Raw genomic sequence first — 27,888 nt, forward strand, 5'->3', positions numbered from 1 at the left:
CCTTTTTCCTGGTGAACTCTGGCAATTGCAGCTCTACCTGGGAATTAGGGTTCTCCTAGCAACTCTCGGCACCCTTGGCAAACTAGAGTTCCCAGGATTCTTTGGCAGGGCAGAAGCCATGACTGTTAAAGTGGTATCAGAGTGTAAGGTGCAGATGTTGTTTTAAGTGACAGCTCACATGATGCTAATTCATCAGCTATGAACTTTTAAGTGGTTCCTTGGTGTTTTCGCAGATCCACATCAAGTGAAGTGCTTTATAGTTCACACAGTTAGCTATAGCTTTAAAACAAGTTCCTGCTTTTTCCCTCTTTGCCTTAAAAGGCAAACTCCCACCAATACTAAACCTGACCTTTTAGTAAAACGTGTGCCATTAACGTATTTAATGAGATGCATTACAAACTGCAGCCAGCGTCGTGTTTTCATTACAAGTCCAGAAACCACGATATCATTAAAGACCTTTAACAGAAACAATGGTTGACATTTTGATATTTCCCATAAGCAAAACACTGCAATGAACATGGAGTTTAATATATAAATTCCATAAAGAGGTGGGATTTTATATATATTAGAAACACTTAAAAAAAAGAAAGAAAAAAGCTCCCCCGGCGAGTTAAAAGAAAACCATATATTTTATTTTGCACGACTCCTGTTATTTGCATCTTGAGCTAGAAAAGTGTCAAATATCTAGAACTAAAACTGTGTGTGTGTGTGTGTGTACACACACACACACACACACACACACACACACACTGTTATTGGCTTATGCATGATATTTCAGATTCTAGAAATTCGGAAGCTTTTGGCATGCATATGTAGCTCATACAGTAGATTCCTAGTTTAATCAGAAGTAATTTCCACTTTGTTCAATAGCACTTGCTTCTAAGTTAGTGTGGATGGGATTCTATCCTTGGATCATTTGTCTTCTAATCAGTTGAACTGATTTTTTAAACATCTAATTTTTAGCTGCCTTGAGGTGTCTTGTCTTCGCTGAAAAAGCAGGATAATATTTTCTTTATGTATTTGTGTATTTTCTATGAAAGAGATAAATTTAAAAGTAAATAATGCATATCATGAAAAATCTCAGCACTGGGTCATTTTCAAGATACCTAAGGAAATGTGGGCACTTGCTCCCTGATCCTCTGAAACAGGTTTCATTGAGTTCAACAATGCCTCAAAATTTGATGAAGGCTTCTGGGTAATAGAGGCTCATGCTTATGAATACTTTGGAGGAGGAGGAGGGTCGCCAGTTCTGCGCACACACAAGACTTGCAAGTCATACGAGTTCTGTCTGGGTCATTTCACCTGCCGATGGTCTGTTAAAACTTAAAAGTTGTCACTAGTGAGTGAGGTTCTTGGGGAAGGCCGTAGCTCAGTCGTAGAGCATCTGCTTTGTGTGCAGCAGGTCACAGCTTCAATTCCCACATCACCAGGTAGGGCTGGGAGATACCTTAAGCCCTGGAGAGCTGCTTGCCAGTCAATGTAGACAGTACAGCATAAGGGAGCTTCCTATGTTTGCTATGTGCAGACGGCGGTATTTACTTCCGGGTTTGCCGTGGTCGCAACTTGGATTGGGCCGAAGTAGAGGTGGTCGTAAGTAGAGGTTCTACTCTATACTGTATTTCTCCGTGTATAAGACAAGGTTATTTTGGTTTTTTTACCAAAAGATTGGGTTTAAAATTGGGGCTCGTCTTATACACGGGTAGTGCTGAGGGGGTGTTTCCTTAATTGGGAGTCCCCCAAAATATGGGGCCGTCTTTTACATGGAAAAATACAGTATATGTATTTCTTTGGGGTACTCCTTTTGATTCTTAAGAATATAGACATATTCCTTAAGTCAGACCATTGGACCATCCATTTAGCTCAGGACTGCCTGGCAGCAGCTCTCCAGGGTTTCAGACGGGGGGGGGGGAGTCTTTTCCAGTCCTACCTGGAGGTGCCGGGAATTTTACCTGGGACCACCTGCATGCAAGGCAGATGCTCTCTATCCTCATCTATGGCCTTTCCCTCTTGAGCAGTGGATTGCGGGCATGACAAGTCCTATGCAAGTTGCATCATGGGAGGCTTTTGGTTTGCAGAGTTTTAAATGGAGATTTTAAAAAAAACAGTTCGGAGAACTGTGGCACCGGGGGGGGGGGCACCTGTTTTCCTACACAGAAACACACAAACACCGTTTATGTTACATCTTTTGTATCTTGGCTAAGCCACCCCAGCATGGTCTGGCTCTTCCTTGCTGCCTGTGGATCTTGGATTCTGGCGGATGATTTACTGCAAAATTGCTTATAAATTGAAGTAGAAAATGTTTTGCCGACGTGGCAGCTTTCAAGCTCTGCACCCATTTGTCACCCAGCATTTTCCCTTTGTGTATAGAGCAGGAATTAATTAGGCTGCACTGCAGGGGGAAAAAAGTTTATGGCCATAATTTATATGGGGTGATTCTTTTTGTTGTTTTCTTTTAAAGGGGCGGTGTTTGTTTGTTTTTGTTTTTTAAAGACCTTTGGGAGCGGGGAGGGGATATCCACATAATGCACATCCCTGCTTTGCAAAAAAAAATGAATATGCAATATGGGTTAGAACACTGATAGAATATCTATATATCTCACAACTAAATCCTGCCCAGGAGTAGACCCATTGGAAAGAATGGACCTTTGTTAGTCAAGTCTATTTATTTCAATGGGTCTACACTTCCGGATGAACCTGTTTACAGTGCCTTCATTCTGATTCATTTGCCAGAAGATTAAGGGACACTGGCTAGGTAATGAGCATTCATTCTGATTTGTTTGTGGAGAGGTTAGATGATGTTCCTGCAAAGCAAGTGTCATCATCCTGCACTTTCCAATGCATATTCCCACCACATCACTTCCCTTACTGCAAAAATGCCGATCTTTAGAATAAACTTTAAATTGTGTGGCCTGAGTTTGCCGTTATGTGACTGATTCCCAGTTGAAAATAGCAACAGTGTGGAAAAACCCAGCATTATATATATATAGAGAGAGCACAATATATATTTTGGAAAGTTACTTGTTTGTCTATTTGCTATACATTTGGACACCTCTTAAGACAGGAACACCAAATTTCGTGTGATGGATTCTGAGCTCAAGGGGCCTGTTTTCATCTATTTTGGGATGTGAGTGGATACCATTTTTGAATCAAGATGGGTGAACTGGACCTTTCAAAATTGCACTGATTTTGTTGTTGTTTGTTTCTTAGAATTCCTGAGCAATGCTGGGTGTGAGGCTGCTGGTGTAGTGTAATATTTAGTACATATTATTATTTGCTACTATCATTAGACCACTTAACCACCTCCTAAAATGCTGCTGCTTTCCTTTATATCAGCAGTGAAAAGGTGCCGGGTGTTTCAGTTTTACACTTTTGTTTGTGAAGACTGTTTTGTTCTGGCAGGCCTTTTGGGAACAGACCGCTTTTAAGGAAAGAGCTTTTAATAGCCCTGTCCTGTTTTAACTATCTGTGTTTTTCTGTCTGTAATTTTAATAGATTTGGTTTTCACATCCTTTTAATTCCATTATATTTTAATTAGTTTTTTTTTAAACTACTGTCTTTTATATGTTTTTTTAGCTTTCTGTGCTTGATCATTGTGTATTTTTTTGGTTTTTTTTGTAAATTGAGTCTCAATTCTGGGAAAGTGTGGTTTGGTTGGGGGGGTATTTTAAAATAATAAATAAATAATAGTTTGTTTAGTTATTAAAATATTTACATACCACTATGTCATTAAAAAAATCAAAGTGGCTTACCACAATAAAATATAAAACTCTACAATAAAAGCCATACAGAAAGTTAAAAACATATATCAACTTACCATTGTGGAAGGTTGTATTCTTAGTTGCCTGTCTAGGCCTAGCGGAAAAGAAAGGTTCTTAGAAGGCATTTAAAAGTTGTTGTTAAAAGATTTTCAGCAGGCATTTAAATGTGTGTATTTATGTACAGTATGTATGTATTTTCCGAAGATACAGGGTGGTTCACAACATAAAAATACAATACAGTGCCTGCTGTCTTATTTATTACATTTATATAAGACCGTTTCCTCAAATTATCTCAAGGTGGTGTAGAAGGTTCTCCCCTTAACGTTTTATCCCCGCAACACAGCCAGATGAGTGGGGTATAAGTAATAAAATAATAATAATTATTATCATAACCAATAAGTTCAGATCTTACTCAGCTCTGAAATTTGCTGGGTTGATTTCAGCTTCTCGCCTTCTCTGCAGGGTTGTTGTGACGAGAAAATGAACAGGGGGGTTTGGGGGGAGGAACTGTTATGTATCATTACATTTTATATCCTGCCTTTCATCAAAGACGCACATTCTGTGGTGCAATGGGTCGGTGTGTCGGGCTGATAACCAGAAGATCAGTGGTTCAAGCCCACCAAGGGATGACCGTGGGCTGGATTCCTGCATTGCCGGGGGTTGGACTAGATGATCCTTGGGGGTCTCTTCTCACAATTCCTGGCAGAGTGGGGATTTGAACCCTGGTCTCCCAGGTTCTAAGCCAATGCTCTAACCACTATTCCACACTGGCTGCTTTAGTAGCTACCTTGAGAATACTGCCGGTTTCTCAACCAGGTTTACAGCTTGCTTTTAGTCACCTACTGTGAGTTACCGTATCTCCAATTTGTTTTCTAAATTTGTATCTGAATTTGTTTTCTCTTGCCACTGCTCTTTCAACTCCTCTCTGGATGCCTGTGTTTAGGGGTTTTGCATGTTCAATTAATGTTCGGGAGGTTTTTTTCCTCCCCGCCCCCCAACTTTCCATAACAATTGCAAGACAGAACTAGCAATCTGAGCTTGATTTGCACATTAAAGAGACGCATTAATTAAAAATCCTACTCCCTGGTACGGTTCCGGGACCCTTCTATTTATACAGAAAAAGGTCCGTGATTCTCTGTTGGGTCTCCCACATCAATTCCATGTGGCGCATTGATCTTTTCTGTGTTTGGTTTTTGTTTTTGTTTTTTTTAAAAAAAGAAAGATCTTGCTGAATTTCCAGAGGACTGTGTTGTTGATTTTCTCTTATCCACTCACCCCTAGCCCCCTTTCTCTCAAGTCAGGAATAACACCATACGTTTTTGAGGCTGAAGGAAATAGGAGTGACAGTCAGTGGTGGGCTGAGAAGTTTCAGCTCTAGAAATTCAGCGATCAGGGAAACTGTTCTTCCTCATTGCTAGGCGTTTTTAAAGGCCCTGTTTGGCTGGGAGCGATGGTGGTGAATTCATGTATCCAAGACAAGGGTACGGAAACTTCCTCAGCCCAAGGGCCGCATTTCTTTCTGGGCAACCTCTTGAGGGCCACACGCCAGTGGTGTCTGGGCCAGAGGGAAAAATAGTCGGAGCAGCAAATGTAAATAGCACCTTATGCAGAATAGGCCACTTTTTACATACACACACCCATCCCGGCATGCGAGATGCATTATTGGAGTTCAAGGACAGATTCCAGACAGGCAAAAGCCCTAGGGGTGGAGCAGGGCCAGTGAAAGGGCCAGATAGCATAGGCAACGGGACGCAGGTGGCGCTGTGGTTAAACCACTGAGCCTAGGGCTTGCTGATCAGAAGGTTGGCGGTTCGAATCCCTGCGACGGGGTGAGCTCCCGTTCCTCGGTCCCAGCTCCTGCCAACCTAGCAGTTCGAAAGCACGTCAAAATGCAAGTAGATAAATAGGAATCGCTACAGCGGGAAGGTAAACGGCGTTTCCATGTGCTGCTCTGGTTTGCCAGAAGCGGCTTTGTCATGCTGGCCACATGACCTGGAAGCTATACGCCGGCTCCCTCGGCCAATAATGCGAGATGAGCGCGCAACCCCAGAGTCGGTCACGACTGGACCTAATGGTCTGGGGTCCCTTTACCTTTACCTTAGCATAGGCAAACTAAGGCCCGATGGTTGGATCCGGCCCAATCGCCAGCGTGTTTTTACATGAATAGAATGTGTGGGTTATTTGTGGGGCATAGGAATTCGTTCATTTTTTTAAAAAAATCTCAAAATACAGTCCAGCCCCGCACAAGGTATGAGGGACAGTGGACCGGCCCCCTGCTGAAAAAGTTTGCTGACCCCTGGCCTGGAGGGATGCGTTCCCTCTCCTGGCTTGAGATCTCCCACCTCTGATCCAGGGGTAAGGACTTTCCTTGGGCACTGTTGGCTAGGGAAGGAGTAATGGCTAGGGAAGGAGTAACAGGGTGAGGTGTGTGCATCAAGATTTGATGGGGCACAACGCTTCACTTAACCTGGAGCTTTCATAAAGCCGGCCCTACCGTTTTGCAGAATAAGGCAGCTGCCTTGGGCAACAGTTTTGTGGGGGGTGGCAGCAGCAAGGAGATGAAGGGCAGAGCTGTGTGTGTGCGTGCGCTCTACATTCTTTAAGCTAGCCCACTGCTCTTGGGACATCACCCCATTGCCAGTATTGAATTGAGATTCGGCTGCCAATCCGATTGTCTCATCTTATACGAAATGGGGCTAGGCATCTTTAGCCTTTGTTTCAGCCCTCTCCATCTCACCTTGGCCAAAGAGCAGATCAGAGCAACATCAATGGCTTGTGGCAACCGTTGCTTTGAAATTGTTGCCCGTGTCTGCTGCAGCCTTTTGCCCATGGAAGTTGTACTTTTAAAAATGGAGGGGCTTCAGTTCATCCTGAATGGTCTCCTTTTTTTGGGGGGGGGGGAGGAAGTTTGGGTGCAACTCAGCTTGGAGGAAAGTGTTTACATGCGGTTAAAACAGATATGGAGCGAGGGACCATCAGCTTCCCAGATTGTCCCTGTGCCTTTGACCTCTTTGCTGACAACTTTCTTGCTTTTGGACACCTGGCACCATTTTGAATCAAGATGGCAGACTCTGGCGTGACTTTGCTGAGGTTTTGGTGTGACAGGCCTAAATTACACTATCCGTTTAAAAATCACTTTTTGTTTGTTTGTTTCCACAAATTCCCAGGCAGTGCTGGGCAGGTCCCACTGGTTAGATATAATCTGCTATTTTGGAGAATTCTTTGTCCGTTCCCTATGTATTTGGACACCTCTTAAGATATCACAACCAAATTTTGCATGGTGGTTCCCGAGGTCAAGCAGCAGGTTTTCCTCTAGGTTTGGGTACAGTCGGATGCCATTTTTAAAAAATCAAGATGGCGAACCGAACCTTTTGAAAACTGCACCAATTTTAACCCCTGGTTTCAAAATGGCACATATTCTTTGGTTTCTTAGAATTCTTGAGCAATGTCAGGTTCGAGGCTGTAGTGCTAAAGGAATATCGTGTGTGTGCAAAAATGTGTGGGCAAAAATCAAATATAATTTTATACCAACTTACCTAATCTGTTGGAGCTAGAAAAGATGAAGCCTGCCATTATTGGGGTGCAAAGGAATTTAAACAGCCAGGACTGGTTGCAAAAAAACACCACCTGTCCTAACTTTCCTCAGCAGTTAGTACAGTGGAATCTTGGTTTATCACTACCTCTGTTTATGAAAACCTCTGTTTACGAACGCCATGGACCCGGAAGTGTTTACATCCGGGTTCTGCGGCGTCGGATGTGCAGACGCGATCTGCGCAGCGCGTGCGTGTGCAGAAGCGCTTTATTGGTGCTTCGTGCATGCGCAGAAGCGTGCCTTCGGCGAGCAAATACCTCGGTGAGCGAACGCCTCCGCGGAACAGATTGCTTTTGCAAATCGAGGTACCACTGTAATGGTATTAATCCAATAAATAAATAAAAATACAAAACTTAACTATTTATGTTCCTGCCGGTGTTAGAAATCCTCCAGGCGCGTTTTGTGACTGGCACAGGTTACGGTAAATTGTGACCACATTGAGATCTCGGAGTGCCAGCTTGGCAACTTGACATCTCCATCTGGCTGGCCCCTCCAGCTTTCTTAAGCAAGTAAGCTTATTGATTGCATTTATATCCCACCTTTTTCTCCAAGGTTTACATGGCTCACCCCCCTCTTCAGTTAATCCCTACAACGACCCTGTGAGGTAGGCTAAGAGAAGGTGACTGGCCCAAGGTCACCCAGTGAGTTTCATGACTGAGTGGAGATGTGAACTCTGATCTCCTAGGTCCTAGCCTAGGCATAGGTGAACTCTGCCCTCCAGATGTTTTGGGACTACAACTCACATCACCCCTAGCTAACAGGACCAGTGGTCAGGGATGATGGGAATTGTAATCTCAAAACATCTGGAGGGCCGAGTTTGCCTATGCCTGTCCTAGTCCAGCGCTCTAACCAACTACACCACACATAGGCTTCCTAGAGTACTTCTGCTATGGGACAACTGTATAAATTATGTAGGTAAATAAATACGGGGAAAGCCAAATGTCACTTAGAGAAGGATCTGAAATATTTCCCTTTAAGCTAAAATTTATTTTATTCTTGATTGTTTCACTCGATTGTTTCATTCGATTGTTTCATTTGATGTTTTAATGTGTTGTAAACCACTTTGAGATTTTAAAATAAATATATATATATATATATATATATATATATATACGGTAATAAAGTATAGAAATGAAATGGAAATAGTAATTTTAATAAGGAACAGGGGGAGGAATATAACTTATCTTAAATACCATTGTAAACAGTTAAAATTGTTAGTAGGATTGGAATATCACTTGTAGCTTAATGGTGAATTTTGGACACAATGGAGAGATAAAATATTTGGATTATTATAAAAGATGCAGGAGGAATGATTAACAATAGGACCCACAAAGTGGAGGAGGAAGTCCAAGAGATTCCTTGCGATCTTGTTTTTATGTTGTATGTTCGATATGTGACTAAAAATTTAATCTGAAAAACTAAACAAATACATTTATTATGAAAAATATTTTTTAAATATAATTAGGTATAGAAATGAAACGAAAAAGTGTAGTAATAATAATAAAAAAATCACTGCCAAAAGAAAAAAAGCTGCCTAGACATTCCGTTGCGGCAACCCTAACCTATGTTTAAGGTGGCATTTAGCGATTAGCTCATCTCACCGGAGTTTCTAACACGGGTTTCTGCTACTAGACGTCGGTATGACTTTTACTGCAGGGAATCTGTTGTAAGCTACTTTTGGGAGCTGCTTGGAGCGATAAAGTGAGATCTAAAAAGAAAACAAATGGATGGGTGACTGGGTGTAGAGCAGGCAGTGTTGTTGGCCGATAGATAGCCTTTGTCGCTGGTAGGTCGGGAGGCAGAACCTATGATGGGGCCTGATTGGTTTTAATTAAAGCTAGTGAGGATGGGGGCTTGTGGAGGGCGGCAGACTGAGTTTAGTGCCCCTTCGCCCTCATCTTCAATCTCCACCAAGAGTATGTGATTTGCATGTAGAGAAATGAGAACTGCAACTCCCATTAGCACCACAAACATGGTCCTTGGCTGGGAATGGTGGGAGATGTAGTTCATCTGGGCAAGGAGGCAATAGGCTCCCCTCTTTTGATGTAGAGGGACCTGGGCTCAATCCCCGACCTGTCCAGTTGTAGGGATTTCTAGTTTCTGGGAAAGACCTTTCTCTGCTTCAAACCGTAAAAGGGCTGCTGCTGCCACTGCCGGTCTGAGTAGACGCTACTGTCCCTGATGGTCAAATAATCTGGCATGGTGTAAAGCAGCTTCCTGTTTTCAAGCCATAATTTTGTACTTTTCTTTTTCTTTTTTAATTAACCCTGGCACCTTGCAGGATCTGACTGCTAATTACCAACTCCCTCCCTCCCCTCTGTTTACAGTTCAAGCTATTTTATTTATAGCTAATCTTCAGTGGGCACTGTTTCAATCACTGCTAGAGCTGGAAGCCTGTACTTCATGCTGTTGGGGAAACAGCTGGGAATCCTAGTTATTTAAACAATATATAAATCATTTAATCTTGTAACAAGTAGGGTTTGTGTTTTTTCTGGGGGGAGGGGGAGAGAAATCTGGCGCTCTGCAGCATCACAACCTATGTGGGATGGGAGAAGGGCCATGCCAGGAATTGGAACAGCAAGACATTGGAGGGTGGGGCCTTCTTTTTAATAAACATAAAATGGACTTCTTGAGAAATCTGTCAAAAAAAATTAATAGGTGCTTGCAAAAAATTGGGAATACTGTAGCCTCTTAGTTTTCTTTTTAAAAAGTTTTGTTTTATTATCTACAGTGGTACCTTGGTTCCCGAACATAATACAGTGGTGCCTCGCTTAACGAATGCCCTGTAAGACGAATTTTTCGCTAGACGAATGGATTTTGCGATCGGAGGTTGCCTCGCAAGACGACGAGTTTTTCTATGGCCGCCGCTTCGTCTTGCAAAGTGTGGCCATAGAAAAACAAACCTCTGACTGCAAAGTCCAGCGTGCAGCGAAAAATTGCCAGGGCTTTTTGCCGCCTGCCTTCCCCTTGGCTTGGGGAAGGCAGGCGGCAAAACACCCCCACATCGCCGCACTTCTGTCGGGCGGGGGGAGGGAGGAAATCCCGGATCTGTTGGGCGGGGGGAGGGAGGAAATCCCGGATCTGTCAGGCGTTTTCGCTGGCTGCCTTCCCCAAGTCAAGGGGAAGGCAGCCGGCAAAACACCCCCCACATCGGCGCGCTTTGGCCCCATCACGCAGAGCCAAAGCGCGCCGGTGCAGGGACGTTTTCGCTGGCTGCCTTCCCCAATTTTCGTAGGACGAATTGAGTCCTGGAACGAATTAATTTCGTCTAGCGAGGCACCACTGTATGTTCCGGAAGACTGTTCGAGTTCTGAAACGTTTGAAAACTGAGGTACCTGTACAAAGGACTGGCTGCAAATGCAATTGAGAAAAAAACACGCAGCAGAAGTCGTTCGACTTCTGAGGCGCGTTCGAAAATGGAAGCATTTACTTTCAGGTTCTGAAATGTTCATCAATGGAGACATTTTGAGAACCGAGGTACCACCGTATTACCATAGCTGCAAGTTCTCCCTTTTTTTAAAGGAAATTCCCTTATGCTGAATAGGCTTCCTCATGAGAAAAGGGACAACTTGACAGCTATGTGTATTACCCACCCTTCACCCTAAGGTTGCAGGGCAAGTTTCAATTCTCTCTAAGGTGCTACTGGAAGGAATTTTTTTATTTTCTTTCGACTACGGCAGACCAACACGGCTACCTACCTGTAATTAAAACACAGTATTAACAACAGCTTAAAACAACTTAAAACCACCAAAATAAAATGGGTCTTATAAACAAGCACCTCAAGTGTCGGAAGCCAGGGTAAAGAGATGCATCTTAAACATTCACCAAAAGCTATACTATGAAGGTACCAGATGCGTCTCCGTGGGGAGGGAGATTAGGGGTGCCACAGCAATGCCTTCTCCTGCCCCCTCCCAAGCACCTGAGATTGGAGGAACTACCAAGAGGTTACCTTCTGCTCCTCTCACACCTGAGAAGGTCTGTAGCGAAGGAGGCCGTCTTTCAGATACCGGTATTATGCATGCCCTGGGAGGGTTTTTGCCCTGAAGAAATATTTAAAATGCGCTCTGTGTGGGGCTGCCCTTGGGCCTGGTTCGCGAGCTAGAGCAAGCTTAGCGCTAGAGTGCTGATGGGGACTGATGGCCGACAGCAGGTGATGCCTCTACGGAAACATCTGCTAAACTGGCTGCCCTTGTGCTACTGGCTAGGTCCAAAGTTATTGTATTAATATACAGAGCCCTGAACAACTCAGGCCTTAAGGACTGCCCAACCGCTTCTGCCCCATGAGATCATTCACAGCAACTCTCAAACAATTGCTGAATTGACTGATGGCACAAAAAATTGTAGAAAGACAAGAACTCAGGCCACAAAAGTAAAATTGTGTTGGACTAATAGTTCAAATGATTCAAATTTTTCAAATAGTCTCTTATAGATAGATTTATTTCTTGAAGTTTATATGTCAGGTGAAGTTGACGCGCCAGAACAAGGCCCTGTTTAATTCATCAGAGACCCTCTTAGCATGTTAATTATCATATAAACAATATAAAGTCATCTAAAGGTTTACAAACATATATGCAGAAATGTACAATCAAAATATATAGTATTACCAAATAGTCTTAAAGTCAACGTGTACTGGTAGATTAGAGTTAGGTGACTGAGAATGCGTTTGTAATATATAAAGAAGAGATTGGGTGTGTTCTAATACCGTGTTTCTCCTAAAATAAGACGGTCCTCAAAAATAAGCCATGTCAGGCTTTTCATTAGTAGAGTAAATATAAGACATCCCCCGAAAATAAGCCGGGGGTGGGAGCCGCTTCGGGGAGCGCAGCACAGCGCGAAGAGCCTGGTGAGAGGCAGCTGCGGCTGCAGGTGAAGCCCGGGATCTGCGTGGGCGACTGGGGGCGAACGCCCTGAGCGCTGCGGCGGTGGCGAAGAGGCGCCCGATTTATTCCTCTTAAATAAACTTCAAATAAGCGTGCAACTAATTTTCGTTTCGAAATTCCCCATGGCACTGAGAGAGCGGGTGTGTGTACATTAAAAACCCCCACAAAAAAACCTGGGCTGCCCTCCCATTTGTGGATGGAACTCCATTGTCCCCAAAGCAACCCCCGCTTGGCCTGCGCTTTCTTCGCCTCGGGCCGGCGCGGCAGATGCCGCTTTGACGTCCTTTCTCCCGCATGCGCGCCCAAGCCCCGCCCCCGGGCACACGCGACGGAGCTCCGGCAATAGCCGGGTATTTAAGCAGCAGGGAGCAGAAATCCCTCCTCCTCCCCTTGGCACCGTTCTAGCCCCTCCGCCAGCGAGCTTCCGGCTTCGCAGGTTCCTCGGGTCCTCGGTGTTGGGGGACGAGGCGGATGGCGGAGCAGGTAAACCGCTTCCCGCCGTGCTCTCCTCACGCGCTCAGCTGAGCAACAGCCGCGCATCGGGACAAAAGGCTCCGGTAGTCTCACCCCCCCCCCGTATCTTGGTGCCGTCCCTTCCCGGTCCTCGCTTGTCAGGGACCTTCTCGGCTCCTCGGGTGGCGGGTAGCATCTCCGCAGCGCTCAGGGCGCTCGTCCCCAGTCGCCCACGCAGATCCCGGGCTTCACCTGCAGCCGCAGCTGCCTCTCACCAGGCTCTTTGCGCTGCGCTGTGCTCCCCGGCAAGAGGCGGCTGCACACAGCGCAGCGCAAAGAGCCTGGTGAGAGGCAGCTGCGGCTGCAGGTGAAGCCCGGGATCTGCGTGGGCGACTGGGGACGAGCGCCCTGAGCGCTGCGGCGGTAGCGAAGAGGCGCCCGATCAGCCCGCTTCTCAGCACGCAAATGGGAGGGCCAGAACCCCACTGAGCTCCGCAGCATTACGGTATTATTGTGCTTTGTTACAAGGGCAGCCTTGCCATTTTTCTGCTCCCCAGCTCTCAACGGGTCCCGCGCGGTGCGCTGCTGCCGGCTCTCAACGGGTCGGGGCTCGGCGCAGCATGCTGTTGCCAGCTCCCGCTCCAAAAAATAAGACATCCCCGAAAATAAGCCGTGTTGTGTTTTTTTTGGAGGAAAAATAAATATAAGACGTGTCTTATTTTAGGAGAAACACGGTATTTCTCTAAGTCAGGTCTCTCTTCCTTCAAACAGCTCCTAAAAAAGGTTGCATCTTAGCTGCCTACCTGAAACTATTTAAGAAGATGGAGCCAGGCGCAGCTTTGTAGGGAGGGAGTTCCACGTGCGAGAGCAGCTGCTGAAAAGACCCTTCCCCAAGCCATGTGCTTCACCCCACATACAAAGAGGGCCTCACCTGTTAACCTTAAAACACAGGAAGGTCGATAGGAAAGAAAGCGTTCCTGCAAATATTTCGGCCCCTTGCCTTTTAAAGCTTTAAAACAGGCACCCCCAAACTCAGCTCTCCATATGTTTTGGGACTACAATTCCCACCATCCCTGACCACTGGTCCTGTTAGCTAGGGATGATGGGAGTTGTAGTCCCAAAACATCTGGAGGGCTGAGTTTGGGGGTGCCTGCTTTAAAACGTGAATGCAAGCACCTTGAATCAAACCTGGAAAACACAGGAAGTTGTTTTACAATGAGTCAGACAAATGGTCCATCTAAGTTAGCATTGCCTACACTGACTGGCAGCAGCTCTCCGGGGTTTTGGGCAGGAGTCTCTCTGCCGGCCCTGCCTGGAGATTGAACCTGGGACTTGCATGCAGAGCAGGTGCTTCAGCTACAGCCTTAGCCTAATAACCTGCACCCCAAAAAAATGTTTGCAGGAATTTTTCTGGGTTGTCGGGGAGTGGGGGCAGAGGTTGAGAGCTGGCTAATTTCTCACAAAAAGTTAGAATAATTTGCGCCTGCTATACTTTGCCTCTTTATAGGTGTTATAAATGTATAGTATTAGAAACTTAAACATTGTTTTTAAATGGAATATGGGGATTATGGTTCATCCAGAGGGGGAGGGAAAGAGGAACTGCCACACATACAAACGTCCCCCTCCCGCTTCCTCTGTGAACGGCCATGCTTCAAATGCCAACCTTTCTGTGGTAAATCTGGCGGATAATGGTGGCTGGGAGGACGTCGCTGACTCTCGTACAGGCCACTGCCCAACTTTAGGGGATGGTGACGCAATGGAGCGGTGGCGTAACTTCTTTGTTGCCAAAGTTAGAGGCCTTAAAATGTTAAAGCTTATTGTTATTCTGAGTTGATAATCTCTCCCTTGCTTTAATAATTTTTCCTCATGCCTGGATAGCCCGCGAGTTGCACGATAATCACTCACACAGCTTTGTAATCAATGCCCAAAGTAATAGGATTCCGCTGGCCAACGGCAATTAATAAATTTGTGTCTCTCTCCCCCCCCCTCTTTTTTTAAAACACTAGCAAGTCGGGCCTGAAATACGACTGACTGGCTTTTGCTCATTTGCATATTTATTGCAGTGGAAAAATTCTTGCGGAATGATTGATGTTGAGCCTGCCTCTTGAATTCCAACCAGTGCATTATTATGAAATGAAAAATGCCAGCCATACAGTTGATTAAAGTTGAAGACAGTGGAATCAGTGTTTTTTAAGATTGTGGGAGAATTAAAGGCATATTTTAATAGATGTTGACAAGAAGTGAACTAACAAAAGCAAAGCAAAGGATTTGCTTGAAAAGATTTAATCAAACGTGTTTCTTGGGGGATTAATTGCCGGGGATGACTAGCCTAGCGCCTGGGGTAGGCTGGGGGGGGGGGGGCAGGCGGGGAGACGGTGCGGGAACCAGGGGGGGGGGGGTCCCTAGCTTATGGGTTTGAATGAGAAGTATTGTTCTTGGGCCAACGTATCGAGCGTTGCGTTTGACCTACGGTTTAACTCCAGTCTCGGAGCTGTCTGTGAAAAGGAACGAGAGTAGTCCCTCTTAATCCTAAATGTCCAAACTGGACAGGGAAAAGTGACGTAGACCCTTGGTTTTGCCATAAACAACTTGTTTTGAGTTGGGGGGGGGGTTTCAGGAGGAGAGAATATATATTCATGTTGGTCTGTGTATTTGTAATAATTCTGTGCCTACAATATTTTGCAGCTGTGTGCATGCACACGCAGAGCAGCTAAGCACATAAGCATGGATGGGGGAAGCTGTTGGTGCCCTCTAGACTACAACTCACATCATCCCTGACCATTGGCCATGCTAGCTGGGGCTGAAACGAGATTGGAGTCAAACAACATGCAGGCCCCTTCGCTTTGCTTAGGAGTTGCATTACTATCACCTGAGCAGCAGCTAAAGGAAACTTCTAGCCATTGGTCCATCTAGCTCTATGTTGTCTGCACTGACTGGCAGCAGCTCTGCAGGGTTTCAGGCACACTCAGCTCTACCCGGAGATGCCAGGGATTGAACCTAGGACCTTTTGAGTGCAAAACAGGTCGCTCTGCCATCTTCACCTAAAAATAGATTCAAGTCCTCATGGCTCTGAATGAAAAAGGGCTGAGTTAATAGGCACATAGGAAGCTGCCTTATATTGAGTAAGATCATTGGTCCATCCAGGCCAGTATCCTGATTGGCCGTGGCTCTCAAGGATTTCAGACAGTCGACATACCCAACCCTGCTTGGAGATGCCGGGGTTAAGAACATTAGAGCCTGCTTTGTCAGGCTAAAGGCCCATCTAGTCCAGCATTTATCTTTAGCAAAATCCCTGTTGTCAGGGTGGGCTAGGGTTGCATGCAAAGGGTTGCGTCTTAAGGGCTGCCGTGTGTGTGAATGCATGCAATATATTTTGTATATGCTTTGCAAAGGCACATTCACACACTTTTGTGTTATTCCTGCCAGGCCACCTAAAAGTAGGATTGGAGGGACAAGGGTTTTGTTTTTTGTTTTTTTGCCCTTCCTCCAACACTGTATTCCAAAACACGGTGCTTCAGTTCTCTCCGTGAAATGAGTAAATGGCAGGTCTTCAGTTACACGAGAGGAAGTACAAAGCTTGTGCTCTGAGACACCGCTGGGGTGAGGCCGCCATCTCTTCCTGGGCCTTCTGCTATATCTGTTTCTGACTCCCATCTTAACATGAGTCCCAGCCATCATGGGCATTGGTTGGGGATTACAGGAGGTGTAGTTTTCCTCTTTGTTTCATCTCCGTTTTTCCTTTTATGCTGTTTTCTTTTAGACCATGAATCTGCAGGGTGGGCTACGTTTAGTGTAAGCAGCTGCAGAAGCCATTTCATACAACGAGGAGCAGGCATGATGATGATGATGATGATAATAATAGCAACAGCAATAGTAATAGTAGTAGTAGTAGTAATAATAATAATAATAATAATAATAATACTTGTATGCCGCCCATCTGACTGAGTTGCCACAGCAACTGTGAGCGGCTCCCAAAAGAATATTAAAAACAATAAAATAAATGCAATGAATACCGGTAACTGAATGTTTATATTTCGTTGCACCCTACATGCAATGGCCCATCTCTTTGAAGGAAGGGCAGAGTTGCTTTTGTTCACTTCAAGTTTGCTTGAGGTTGAATCCTGACAAGACAGAAGTACTGTTTGTGGGGGACAGGAGGCGGGCAGGTCTGGAGGACTCCCTGGTCCTGAATGGGGTAACTGTGCCCCTGAAGGACCAGGCGCACAGCCTGGGAGTCATTTTGAACTCACAGCTGTCCATGGAGGCGCAGGTCAATTCTGTGTCCAGGGCAGCTGTCTATCAGCTCCATCTGGTACGCAGGCTGAGACCCTACCTGCCTGCAGACTGTTTCGCCAGAGCGGTGCATACTCTAGTTACCTCTCGCTTGGACTACTGCAATGCGGTCTACGTGGGGCTACCTTTGACGGTGACCCAGAAACTACAACTAATTCAGAATGCGGAAGCTAGACTGGTGACTGGGAGCGGCCACCGAGACCACATAACACCGGTCTTGAAAGATCTACATTGGCTCCCTGTACGTTTTTGAGCACAATTCAAAGTGTTGGTGCTGACCTTTAAAGCCCTAAATGGCCTCGGTCCAGTATACCTGACTGAGGTCCAGCACTGAGGGCCTTCTGGCGGTTCCCTCGTTGCGAGAAGCCAAGTTGCAGGGAACCAGGCAGAGGGCCTTCTCGGTGGTGGCACCCACCCTGTGGAACGCTCTCCCATCAGATGTCAAAGAGAAAAACAGCTACCAGATTTTTAGAAGACATCTGAAGGCAGCCCTGTTTAGGGAGGCTTTTAATGTTTAATAGATTATTTTATTTCATTTTTTTGTTGGAAGCCGCCCAGAGTGGCTGGGAAAACCCAGCCAGATGGGCGGGGTATAAATAATAAATTATTATTATTATTTATTTCCATGTGAGCTTAACTTGTGCTTTTGTAAGCTTGTAGGGAAGACAGATGCCTACAAAAAAAAAGTTTGAGGCCAACCAACAGAAGTCTGGTGGCCAAACAAAAAAAAAACAAAAAAAAAATATTATTATTATTATATATGTGGTTGGTTGTTTCTGCAACGACTTTGGATTCCTAAAAAAAGCTGCTCAACTTTGGTCAAACCAAAGGGTAGATCACTGCCAGTTTTTTTTATAGTGGGAGTGGATCGCAGTCTCTTGGAAGTTGGACATGCATAAAAATATAAAATCCTGGCAGCCTCATTCCCTGCATTGCCTAGGAATTCTGGGAAGCAAAAGGTCAGTGAAGTTTTGAGATCCGTGGTTCAAATCAGCACTGTTTGGAATGCTTCCATCAGCCATCTTCATTCAGAATGGTTTCTAGCTGTGTATCTAAACATAGATGAAAGCCTGCTATTTGATCTCAGGAACCATCATGCTCAATCTGGTTATAATATTTTAAGAGGTGTCCAAATTCATTGCACACAAACAGCTTTCCAAAATTGTTGTTGTTTAGTCGTTTAGTCGTGTCCGACTCTTCGTGACCCCATGGACCATAGCACGCCAGGCACTCCTGTCTTGCACTGCCTCCCGCAGTTTGGTCAAACTCATGTTCGTAGCTTCGAGAACACTGTCCAACCATCTTGTCCTCTGTCGTCCCCTTCTCCTAGTGCCCTCCATCTTTCCCAACATCAGGGTCTTTTCCAAGGATTCTTCTCTTCTCATGAGGTGGCCAAAGTATTGGAGCCTCAGCTTCACGATCTGTCCTTCCAGGGAGCACTCAGGGCTGATTTCCTTAAGAATGGATAGGTTTGATCTTCTAGCAGTCCATGGGACTCTCAAGAGTCTCCTCCAGCACCATAATTCAAAAGCATCAATTCTTCGGCGATCAGCCTTCTTTATGGTCCAGCTCTCACTTCCATACATCACTACTGGGAAAACCATAGCTTTAACTATACGGACCTTTGTCGGCAAGGTGATGTCTCTGCTTTTTAAGATGCTGTCTAGGTCTGTCATTGCTTTTCTCCCAAGAAGCAGGCGTCTTTTAATTTCGTGACTGCTGTCACCATCTGCAGTGATCAAGGAGCCCAAGAAAGTAAAATCTTTCACTGCCTCCATTTCTTCCCCTTCTATTTGCCAGGAGGTGATGGGACCGGTGGCCATGATCTTGGTTTTTTTGATGTTGAGCTTCAGACCATATTTTGCACTCTCCTCTTTCACCCTCATTAAAAGGTTCTTTAATTCCTCCTCGCTTTCTGCCATCAAGGTTGTGTCATCTGCATATCTGAGGTTGTTGATATTTCTTCCGGCAATCTTAATTCCGGCTTGGGATTCATCTAGTCCAGCCTTTCGCATGATGAATTCTGCATATAAGTTAAATAAGCAGGGAGACAATATACAACCTTGTCGTACTCCTTTCCCAATTTTGAACCAATCAGTTGTTCCATATCCAGTTCTAACTGTAGCTTCTTGTCCCACATATATATTGTCCAAAATATATAGCAGTTAACAGTAAGATTATTGATTCATAGCTGCCAAGTTTTCCCTTTTCTCGCGAGGAAGCCTATTCAGCATAAGGGAAAATCCCTTAAAATAAGGGATAACTTGGCAGCTATGTTGATTGAAGGTCAGAAAGTTAAAAACAAGTTAGCCTAACCCTCTTTGAAATATAGTCAGCAGTTAAACAATATACACCAGGCATGTCCAACAGGTAGATCATGATCTACTAATAGATCACTGGACATCTGTGGTAGATCACTGGCTCCCCCCAAAGAAGCTCAGCAACCTCGGCTCCCCTAAAAAAAGCTCTACATCTTTGCCCTGAAGCTCCCAAAACAGGGCTTTCCTTCCTAAAAAAAGCTCAACTTTGACCTGAACCCCCTAAAACATGGATGGCTTTCCTTCCTAAAAAAAAGCTCAACAACCTCGACCTGAACCCCCCAAAAGGGGGTAGATCACTGCCAGTTTTTAACTCTGTGAGTAGATCGCAGTCTCTTGGAAGTTGGCCACCCCTGATATACACTATAAAATAAAATTACAGATTAAAAATTATAGTTATATTCAGCTATGTATTTCTCACAGTTGACCCGATGAAATGAACCAAGGTTCATTGGGTCTACTCTGAGTAGGACTCTTGTTGACCACTACCCATAGATCAGGCATGCCCAAACTTCGTCCCTCCAGATGTTTTGGACTACAATTCCCATCATCCCTGACCACTGGGCCTGTTAGCTAGGGATCATGGGAGTTGTAGGCCAAAACATCTGGAGGGCCGCGGTTTGGGGATGCCTGCCATAGATTGTATTCAATCTTAGTCAAGCTCAGAGTAGACCCACTGAAATTAATGTGCTTGTCTATCATAGGTCCATTAATTTAAGTGGGTCAGCACTGAGTAGAACTTAGTTTAATACATCCCTGTGCATCTAGGTATAGTCATGTCCATACATTTCAATGGGTCTCCTCTGAGTTGTACTAACATTGGACGCAGTAAGTGACCAAATAGAGACTTCAAATCTATTTAAGTGTGTTATTGTTATTATTCTTAGTAAGCTAAACTGGGGCTAAATGATTTGACCCCCCCCTCCCTTTTCGTCGGTTGCTTAATAAGCTTATAGCACAGTCTTGTACTTGCTTACTCAAGAGTTGAGTCAGAAAGTTTTACATGGGAGCATTTTCCCAGTCACAACGCAAGCCTCACCAGGGACAGATCCACTCATTTAAAGCACACCCAACACATTTAAAACCCACAATTCCTCTCCCAACACACATTTAAAACTCACAATTCCTCTTCAAAGAATCATGGGAGCCAGAGATATAATTCCCATCACCCTTAATGAACCACAATTACCAGGATTCTGGGTGGGTGGGTGGGTGGGGGCGGTAAATGTGCTTTAAATGTAAGGTACGTGCTCCAGAGGTAAGCCCTCTTCAATAGGACTTATTCCCAGGTAAGCAGAATTAAAGTTATGGCCTCGTTTACTTCTTTTTGGGTGTATGTGAAGGGGTGCTTGTTTTATTCTCTCTCTCACTCACTCACACACACACACACACACTTTTTTATTTCAGTTTTGTTAAAAAATTTTTTTATCCAAGCAAACAGTTTGTGTGGGATGGCAGATTCTCCTCAACCTGTATTTATTTCTTTTGCACCTCTGTTCCCCCCCCCTCTTTCTCTCTGAGCCTTTTCAGACAGTGTCTCTCAGACCCAAATATAATAACCTCTGTTGCCGTCTCTTTTGCATATGTTGAGTGTCAGCTGCAGCGGGTGTGACCCCCTTTCCACCACCCCCTCCCCGGGCTCCTCTCCTCTCTCCCCGCTGTCATATATCTTGCGGTGCTCCTCGCCATTCAGGAATAAACATGTGTAATGTGCTTGATGGTGAAAATAATTCCCCACCTTATCTTTGCTTTGTTCTCTTGCCTGCCTGCCACTTGTCACACAGGGTGATACGATGGCTCCTTTTGTGCTTCCTCCCTTGCCGCCGCGCAAGCCCACATTTGCTATAAATGGGTTTGGTTGGGGGCCCACCCCTGTTTTTTAACAAGATGGCAAGCTGAAGGTGGGGGGTGGCTGGGTGAGTGAGAAAAGAGGCGCTTTTCTCCCTCTCCCCAGTCCAAAAATACGGGCTTACAAGCAACCTTGTGGATTTTAAGCAGGGGTCAGCAAACTTTTTCAGCAGGGGGCTGGTCCACTGTCCCTCAGACCTAGTAGGGAGCTGGAATATATTTTTTGGGGGAAAATGAACAAATTCCTATGCCGCACAAATAATCCAGAGATGCATTTTAAATAAAAGCACACATTCTACTCATGTAAAAACACGCTGATTCCAGGACCATCCGTGGGCCAGATTTAGAAGGCGATTGGGCCTGAACCGGCCCCCGGGCCTTAGTTTGCCTACCCATGATTTTAAGCATTAAGAAAAACCAAACAGCCAGCCCTGCACAAAATATATATGTAATTTTAGGGGATATGTGTCCCTACTTGACCCTTAAGGCAGGCACAGGGTGCCCTTTTTGCCCCAAAGTATGCATTCCATCATGGGCAATGTTCTGGGGGCCACATCAAGACTCTGTGATTGGCAGGTGTGGTCTTTTTGGTGTCAACCACCACTGTGTATTGCATGGTTGGCGCTGACCCGCAGCAGAGCCTTCTTGGTATTGGTTTCACCTGCTTGAGGAATGCCCTCCCTCGCGACATGCATCTCTCTCTCATTATTGACTTTTCTGTGGAATTCAAAAGGCATTCTGGTTCTCCCAGCCATTGGATGACTGAGAGATCCATGTTTCCGGCAACCCTGAAATCCTTGTTATGAGACTTTGATCATCCATTTAAGCAGCTTTTATAGGGTTTCTAGTGATCTAGTTTTAGTTATGGTTTTGCCACCCTGAGCTCCTTTGGAAAGAAGAACAATCTTCTATATAAATAAAAATGTAAATGTCCGCTTGTACAAAATCTTAAATCTCTGAAAGTTCTTGCTTTGAAATTTTGACACAACGTTGCATTCAAATACGTGCATGTTTCTATCTACCTATATGATATAGATGTCACACCTGTGACAGGTAAAAACATGTTTTTTTTAAAAAAACCAGTGCCATCTGTTGGACGTCAAAGCAACACCCGCTATATTAAATATTTTACTCCCAGGATGCCTTGGGGCGCAGGGTGTCGTCCTTCTGGCGCGAGTGCGCAGAGGTTGCTGGGAGCGGGTGGCAAGCGGCTCCTTCTGGGAGGGTGGGGGCCGGATCCTGCCCCTTCGCCACCGCTGCCTCACCTCTCCCCGCCGCCCTCGCCGTGTCTGCCTTGGAGAAGCAGCTGCAGCTGGGCCGTCTGCCCCTTCACCCGCCAGGACCCGCCGGGGGAAGCGGCCAGGCCCTCCCCAATATGTGCATGGGGTATGCAAGGTGGGGAGAGAGAGGGGTCAGGGTGGCGGGTGATGTCATGCGGGAGGAAGATGATGTCACGCGGCGGGGGGACCAGAGAGAGGGGTGTCGTGCCGTCATGCGCCTGCCCTGGGAAACGGCGCTGACTGAGCCACAGAAACGCGTGGCCGGGTATAGCTAGTAGGCTATAAAATAATGATAGTGACCAGACACGCAACAATCTCCATCTAGCCAAGCACGAGGTAGTCTATCTCAGTTCAAGGATGCTTTTCCCAGCCAGGTAAAATCACCAGAGGAGGGTTTGAAGCCAGGCAGTGAGGGATGCGACTTTAGCAGGTTCCCCAGGCCTGAATCAAGGAGCCTTCAGGGCCAGGTTGGTTCCATCCTCCAAAGCCTGAGGTTCTTCAACCCTGCATTAAGGCAAGTTGAGAGGAGCTGTACCTTAGTGGCTGATTGCCCCCTTTGGAAGCCCCCAACATCTCTGGCTTTAAAGGCTCCTGCAGGAGGTGATAGGATACACTTGCCTTTCCCTGAAGCCCTGGAGAGCTGCTGCTGGTCTGAGTAGGCAGTATTGGACTAGATCAGTGTTTCCCAAGGTTGGGTCTCCCGCTGTTTCTGGACTACAATTTCCACCATCCCTGACCACTGGTCCTGCTAGCTAGGCATGATGGGAGTTGTAGTCAAAAAAAATAACAGCAGCTGGAGACCCAAGTTTGGTAAACCCTGGACTAGATGGGCAGGTAGACGGAGCTGGTTCAAGGCAGCTTCCTATATTCCCACTCCCTCCCCGCTAAGAGCAGTGGTGGGGAACCAATGGCCCTTGTAGGTGTAGTCAAACTCCAGTTCCCACCATCCTCCAGTGGCCAGGGATGATGGGAGTTGTAGTTCAGCAGAAGGTGATGGTCCTTCAGTTCTGCACCCCTTCCCTAGGGCTCTCTTTCTCACCTTCCCTTTGTTGGGAGTGCAACAGAAGGGATCATTTCATTTGCAACTTAAGAGTTACCGGTAATTCTGATCTCCCAAGGCGGGTGGGAGGGGCAGAGGTGTTGCTTAGCAACTAGCCAGAGTGACATGATCTTCCTGGAGGTAACACATGCTCTGCTTGGGTGTTTAGGTTGAGGCAGGTTTAGTTGCACCTAACTCTTCTCTTAAAAAGGCAGGCCCCTGAAAGGCAAAAATCTCTCTGTTTATTTCTCCTTGAACGGTGCACTGTTCTTGTTTGGTTTTGCTCCGTGAAGCGTTAACCGAGATTTCTTTCCTCTCTGGGCTCCCTCTGTGTTATTCAAGCGACTTTGCGAGCACCCTTTGCATGTCTTAATTCTTTACCACTTTCACCGTTCCGGATTCTGCAGAAAACACTTTTGCAACCAGAGTGCAAAGATGTGCAAATTTATTCCCATTGTTTGTTGTGTTTTCTTCCCGGACGAAGAACTTAAAAGTGCAATGGCAAATAGCATGGTCTTCCTGCTGCCACCGGAGAAGTCACATTGGGGGGGTGAGGGGGTGGACGTGTCAAAACTGCTGCTGCCCCACCTGCTGCCTGCAAGGTCCTCGATTATTCTCTCTCTCCACCCCTACCCCCCCCCCCCCCGTCTCCTGTCTTTGAAGCTTTCCTAGTAGTGACTCTTTGGTAGTGACATTAAATGCCATTTCCATTTTGTTCCGCAGATTACAAAGCCCTCAAGGCTTTGCTGAGGACCTTGGTGGATCTGCAGGACGAGCTTTTGCACCAATACTCGGGCACGAGGCATCTGGTCGACGGAGAGCAAGGGAAAGAGGAGAGGTAAATGCAAAAACGATGGTAGTTCTGTCGGCTTCAGGGATGAGGCTGGGGAAGCTTTTCCTTCTGGCTGGAAAGGAAAAAGGCCCATAGCTTAGTGCAGGGGTCCCCAAACTTACCTGGCTTCGGGCCGGTGCCGATCGCGTGGCGGGCAGGGGAGTGCACGCCCATGCGCATGCGCACACACTCTTACAGGCGCGGTGGTGTGCTTCCGGGTTGGGAAAAACCGCCAAAAATCGTTTGTGCGCATGCACATGGGCCTCCCCCCGACACGGAAGTGCACCGGAAATAACGTTTGCGCAAACGTCATTTCCGGTGCACTTCCGGGTCAGGGGAGGCCCATGTGCATGCACACAAACGATTTCCGGCGCTTTTTTTTTACCCGGAAGCGCGCCGGTAAGAGCGGGTGGTGACAGTGGGCGGCGGGGGTCGTCGCGGGCCGGATAAAAGAGGCCTTCGGGCCGTATGCTGACCGCGGGCCTTAGTCTGGGGACCCCTGGCTTAGTGGGTAGAGAATCTGCCTTGCGTGCAGCAGGTCCCAGGTTCAATCCCCGGCCTCTCCAGTTAGGGCTAGGAAAGACCCCTGTCTTATACCTTGGGAGTTGCTGCTGGCCAGTGTAGAAAGTACTGAGGTAGATGGACCAGTGGTTTGCCTTGTTATAGACCAGCTTCCTTTTTTTGCATTCTGCCCCACCCTGCCCCTATGCATCTCTCCACCCAGGCATGCAAGAGGCATTATGATCTCCTCAGTTCAAGAGCACATTCCAAATGCTGTAACTTTTCTTCCTTTATGGGAGTAGATGTTGAAGGAGGGGGAAAAAGGAGATTTGCCAAGTAATCCTCAGGGGGAGAACCCAGCAGTTAGGGACTCGCCCAGAACTGTCATAAGGGAGAGGTTTTGGGGCTCTGAGAGCACTCGTGAGTTGGCTGCTCCCACCTGGGGAAGATTTTGGAATGAGGGTGCTGTGTTACTACTGGACCAAGTTCAAAGTGCTAATATAGGTATATTAACAGGTTGGGACCAGCTTCCTTGCAGGATTGCTTTACCCCATATGTGCCGGTTCACCTCCTTAGGTCTGTAGAACTGGCATGGCTATGGGTCCCACATAGTAATGGTTCCACACTGGTGAGAATTCAACTTTTTGCTGTAGCATCATGTACACTCCCTGCCTGTTGACATTAGGCAAGCGTCTTTGCTGTTTCCGGTGCCTGCTTAAAACATTTCTGTTTAAGCAAGCCCATCCAGATGTGTAGATGTCATATGTATTTTATCCCTCTTAGCCAATGTTGCTTTTGATCACCTTCTGGATCTGTCTAAATACTTGTTTTTTAACCGATAATTTCAATGTTTTATATTTGCTATAAGCCACTTAGAGGTCATCCTGTCCCCCCCAAATCATACAGTGGTATATTGCTAAATAAATAAATGCATTGAGTTACAACCTTCTTCATCTTGCTTTTTTTTTTTAAAAAAAAAAGCAACGAAGAGATCCCAAGTAGTGATGATGACGATGACCAAGCTGAGATGGAAGACAAGGAGAGGAAGAGGCCACCCAAACGGAAGCTGGGAATGGACGATTACCCAGAGTTCGCGGCCAAGCGGTTTGCCGACTTCCGGGCCTATCGGAACAGCACGTTGCAGAAGTGGCATGATAGGACCAAGCTGGCTTCTGGGAAGCTGGGGAAGGCAAGAGTCGCTCCTCTCTTTTGGGGGGGTGGGCACAGGTCATAGGTCACATGTGGCTTGTGGCTTCCTTGCAGTTGTAAGATCCTGTTGTCAGGGAAAGCTGCATCTTGTGCAGATCCCCACTTTGAAAACTTAAAAGGGGAAGAAAAAGCTACATAATCAGGAGCGTGCGTGTAAAAATGCATTGTGAACTGCCCTGAGCTCTATAGATGAAAGGCGGTATACAAATTCAACGCATACATACATACATAATAGCACCTGCATCAAGAAATAGAAAATAGTAACAACAACAACAACAACAACAACAACAACAACAACAACAACAAACAACAACTTATAAGTTGCCACTCTGGGCGACTCCCAACAGAATATAAAAAACATGATAAAACATCAAACATTAAAAACTTCCCTAAACAGGGCTGCCTTCAGATGTCTTCTAAAAGTCAGATGGTTGTTTATTTGCTTGACATCTGATGGGAGGCTGTTCCACAGGGCGGGCGCCACTACCGAGAAGGCCCTCTGTCTGGTTCCCTGTAACCTCACTTCTCGCAGGGAGGGAACTGCCAGAAGGCCCTCAGAGCTGGACCTCAGTGTCCGGGCTGAACGATGGGGGGTGGAGACGCTCCTTCAGATGTCTCTGGGGAAATCCTTGGCTGACAATTTAGGAAGGAGGGTTAACAAATTGGAGGGAACTGAAAATGCTCTCTGGTCCAGCCATCTATTGGAGAAGGATAACTGAAATTGAGTGTTAAAGCCTCACTCACATAGGAAATCTACTGGCACAGAAAGATTGGGGCAGGGGAACGGAAGATGGCTTTCCCTGCATTTGTCTGACCTTGGTTAATGTCTCTCCAGGGTTTTGGTGCCTTTGAGCGTTCCATCTTGACCCAGATCGATCACATCTTGATGGACCGAGAGAGGTTGCTCCAGCGGACGAGGACCAAGCGGTCAGCCTACAGGGTGCTGGGGAAGTTGCAGCCAGCCCCTGAGCCGTTGCCAGCGACTTTGCCAGGACAGGCGGTAAGATGGAAATTTGGGCGGGTGGGCTGGGGGGGGGTGGAGTGAGAAAGGAAACAGATTGGCTGCTGCAGTTTGAGAGCAAGGCGCCTTTCTTGTTTTGAGAAGATCGCTGGAAGAAGGCAGGCCGAGAAGGAATTTTGTAATGCAGTGGAGTGAAAAGATTGTAAGGTTTGCAAGCGAAGCTAGCAAAAGGTATTTGACTTGCCATAGGCTATATTCCCTGAGCTCCTTTGGGTTCCTCTTTTGGATGCGGAATAAATTTAATAAATGAGTAAGCTGCGGTTCGGGGATTTTAAGCACCAAAGTGACGATGGGTATTTCCACAGTTTCTTCGATTTCTGTTTGGGACCCTGTCATAACCTGCCACTGGGGAACCCCCACTGCGACATTTGGTGAGGCAATGGCTCCAAGGAGTAGGGGAGAGAGAACAGGCTTGGGGGCAGCTAGGTCCTTGTCCCCTGAACCAGAGATGGGGATCCTGTGGCCCTCCAGATTTTGTTGAGAAGACTCCCAACTCCCATCAGCCCCAGCCAGTGTGGCCAGTGGTTGGAGATGATGGGAGTTGTATTCCAGCAACACCTGGAGGGACTGCAGGTTCCTAAACCCAAATCATTAAGCCCCTTTGAGTTTATGTTATAAAGCCAAGCGGGATATGTCGCCGTGGCTTCTCAGCAGCTCAGTCGTCACAGGGGCCCACTGAGAAAGCAGCCTCTTGAGCCCAGATTCAAGCCCAGAGTGTCCTCATGATTTTTCTCTTGCCTTACTAGGAGGCCCTTCCACCAACAACATCCAACGCACACCTCAAAGACCTGGACGAGGAGATCTTTGACGACGATGACTTCTACCATCAGGTGGGGGCCTTGTGGCAGTGGGTGGAAACTTTTA

At 46.3% G+C, this 27,888-nt stretch overlaps 1 protein-coding gene across 1 annotated transcript in view; it reads left to right on the plus strand.

Moving 5' to 3' along the window:
* The window catches only part of AATF (apoptosis antagonizing transcription factor), an 82,436-nt gene that overhangs the window by 10,140 nt on the left and 44,408 nt on the right, over positions 1 to 27,888 (plus strand). The window contains exons 5-8 of the mRNA XM_035139229.2: positions 24,185 to 24,299; positions 25,776 to 25,983; positions 26,839 to 27,003; positions 27,771 to 27,854. Coding sequence (XP_034995120.2) covers positions 24,185 to 24,299; positions 25,776 to 25,983; positions 26,839 to 27,003; positions 27,771 to 27,854 — 572 coding nt within the window. The remainder of the gene's footprint in view (positions 1 to 24,184; positions 24,300 to 25,775; positions 25,984 to 26,838; positions 27,004 to 27,770; positions 27,855 to 27,888) is intronic.

Source organism: Zootoca vivipara, chromosome 15, assembly GCF_963506605.1.
Source record: "Zootoca vivipara chromosome 15, rZooViv1.1, whole genome shotgun sequence".
NCBI lineage: Eukaryota > Metazoa > Chordata > Lepidosauria > Squamata > Lacertidae > Zootoca > Zootoca vivipara.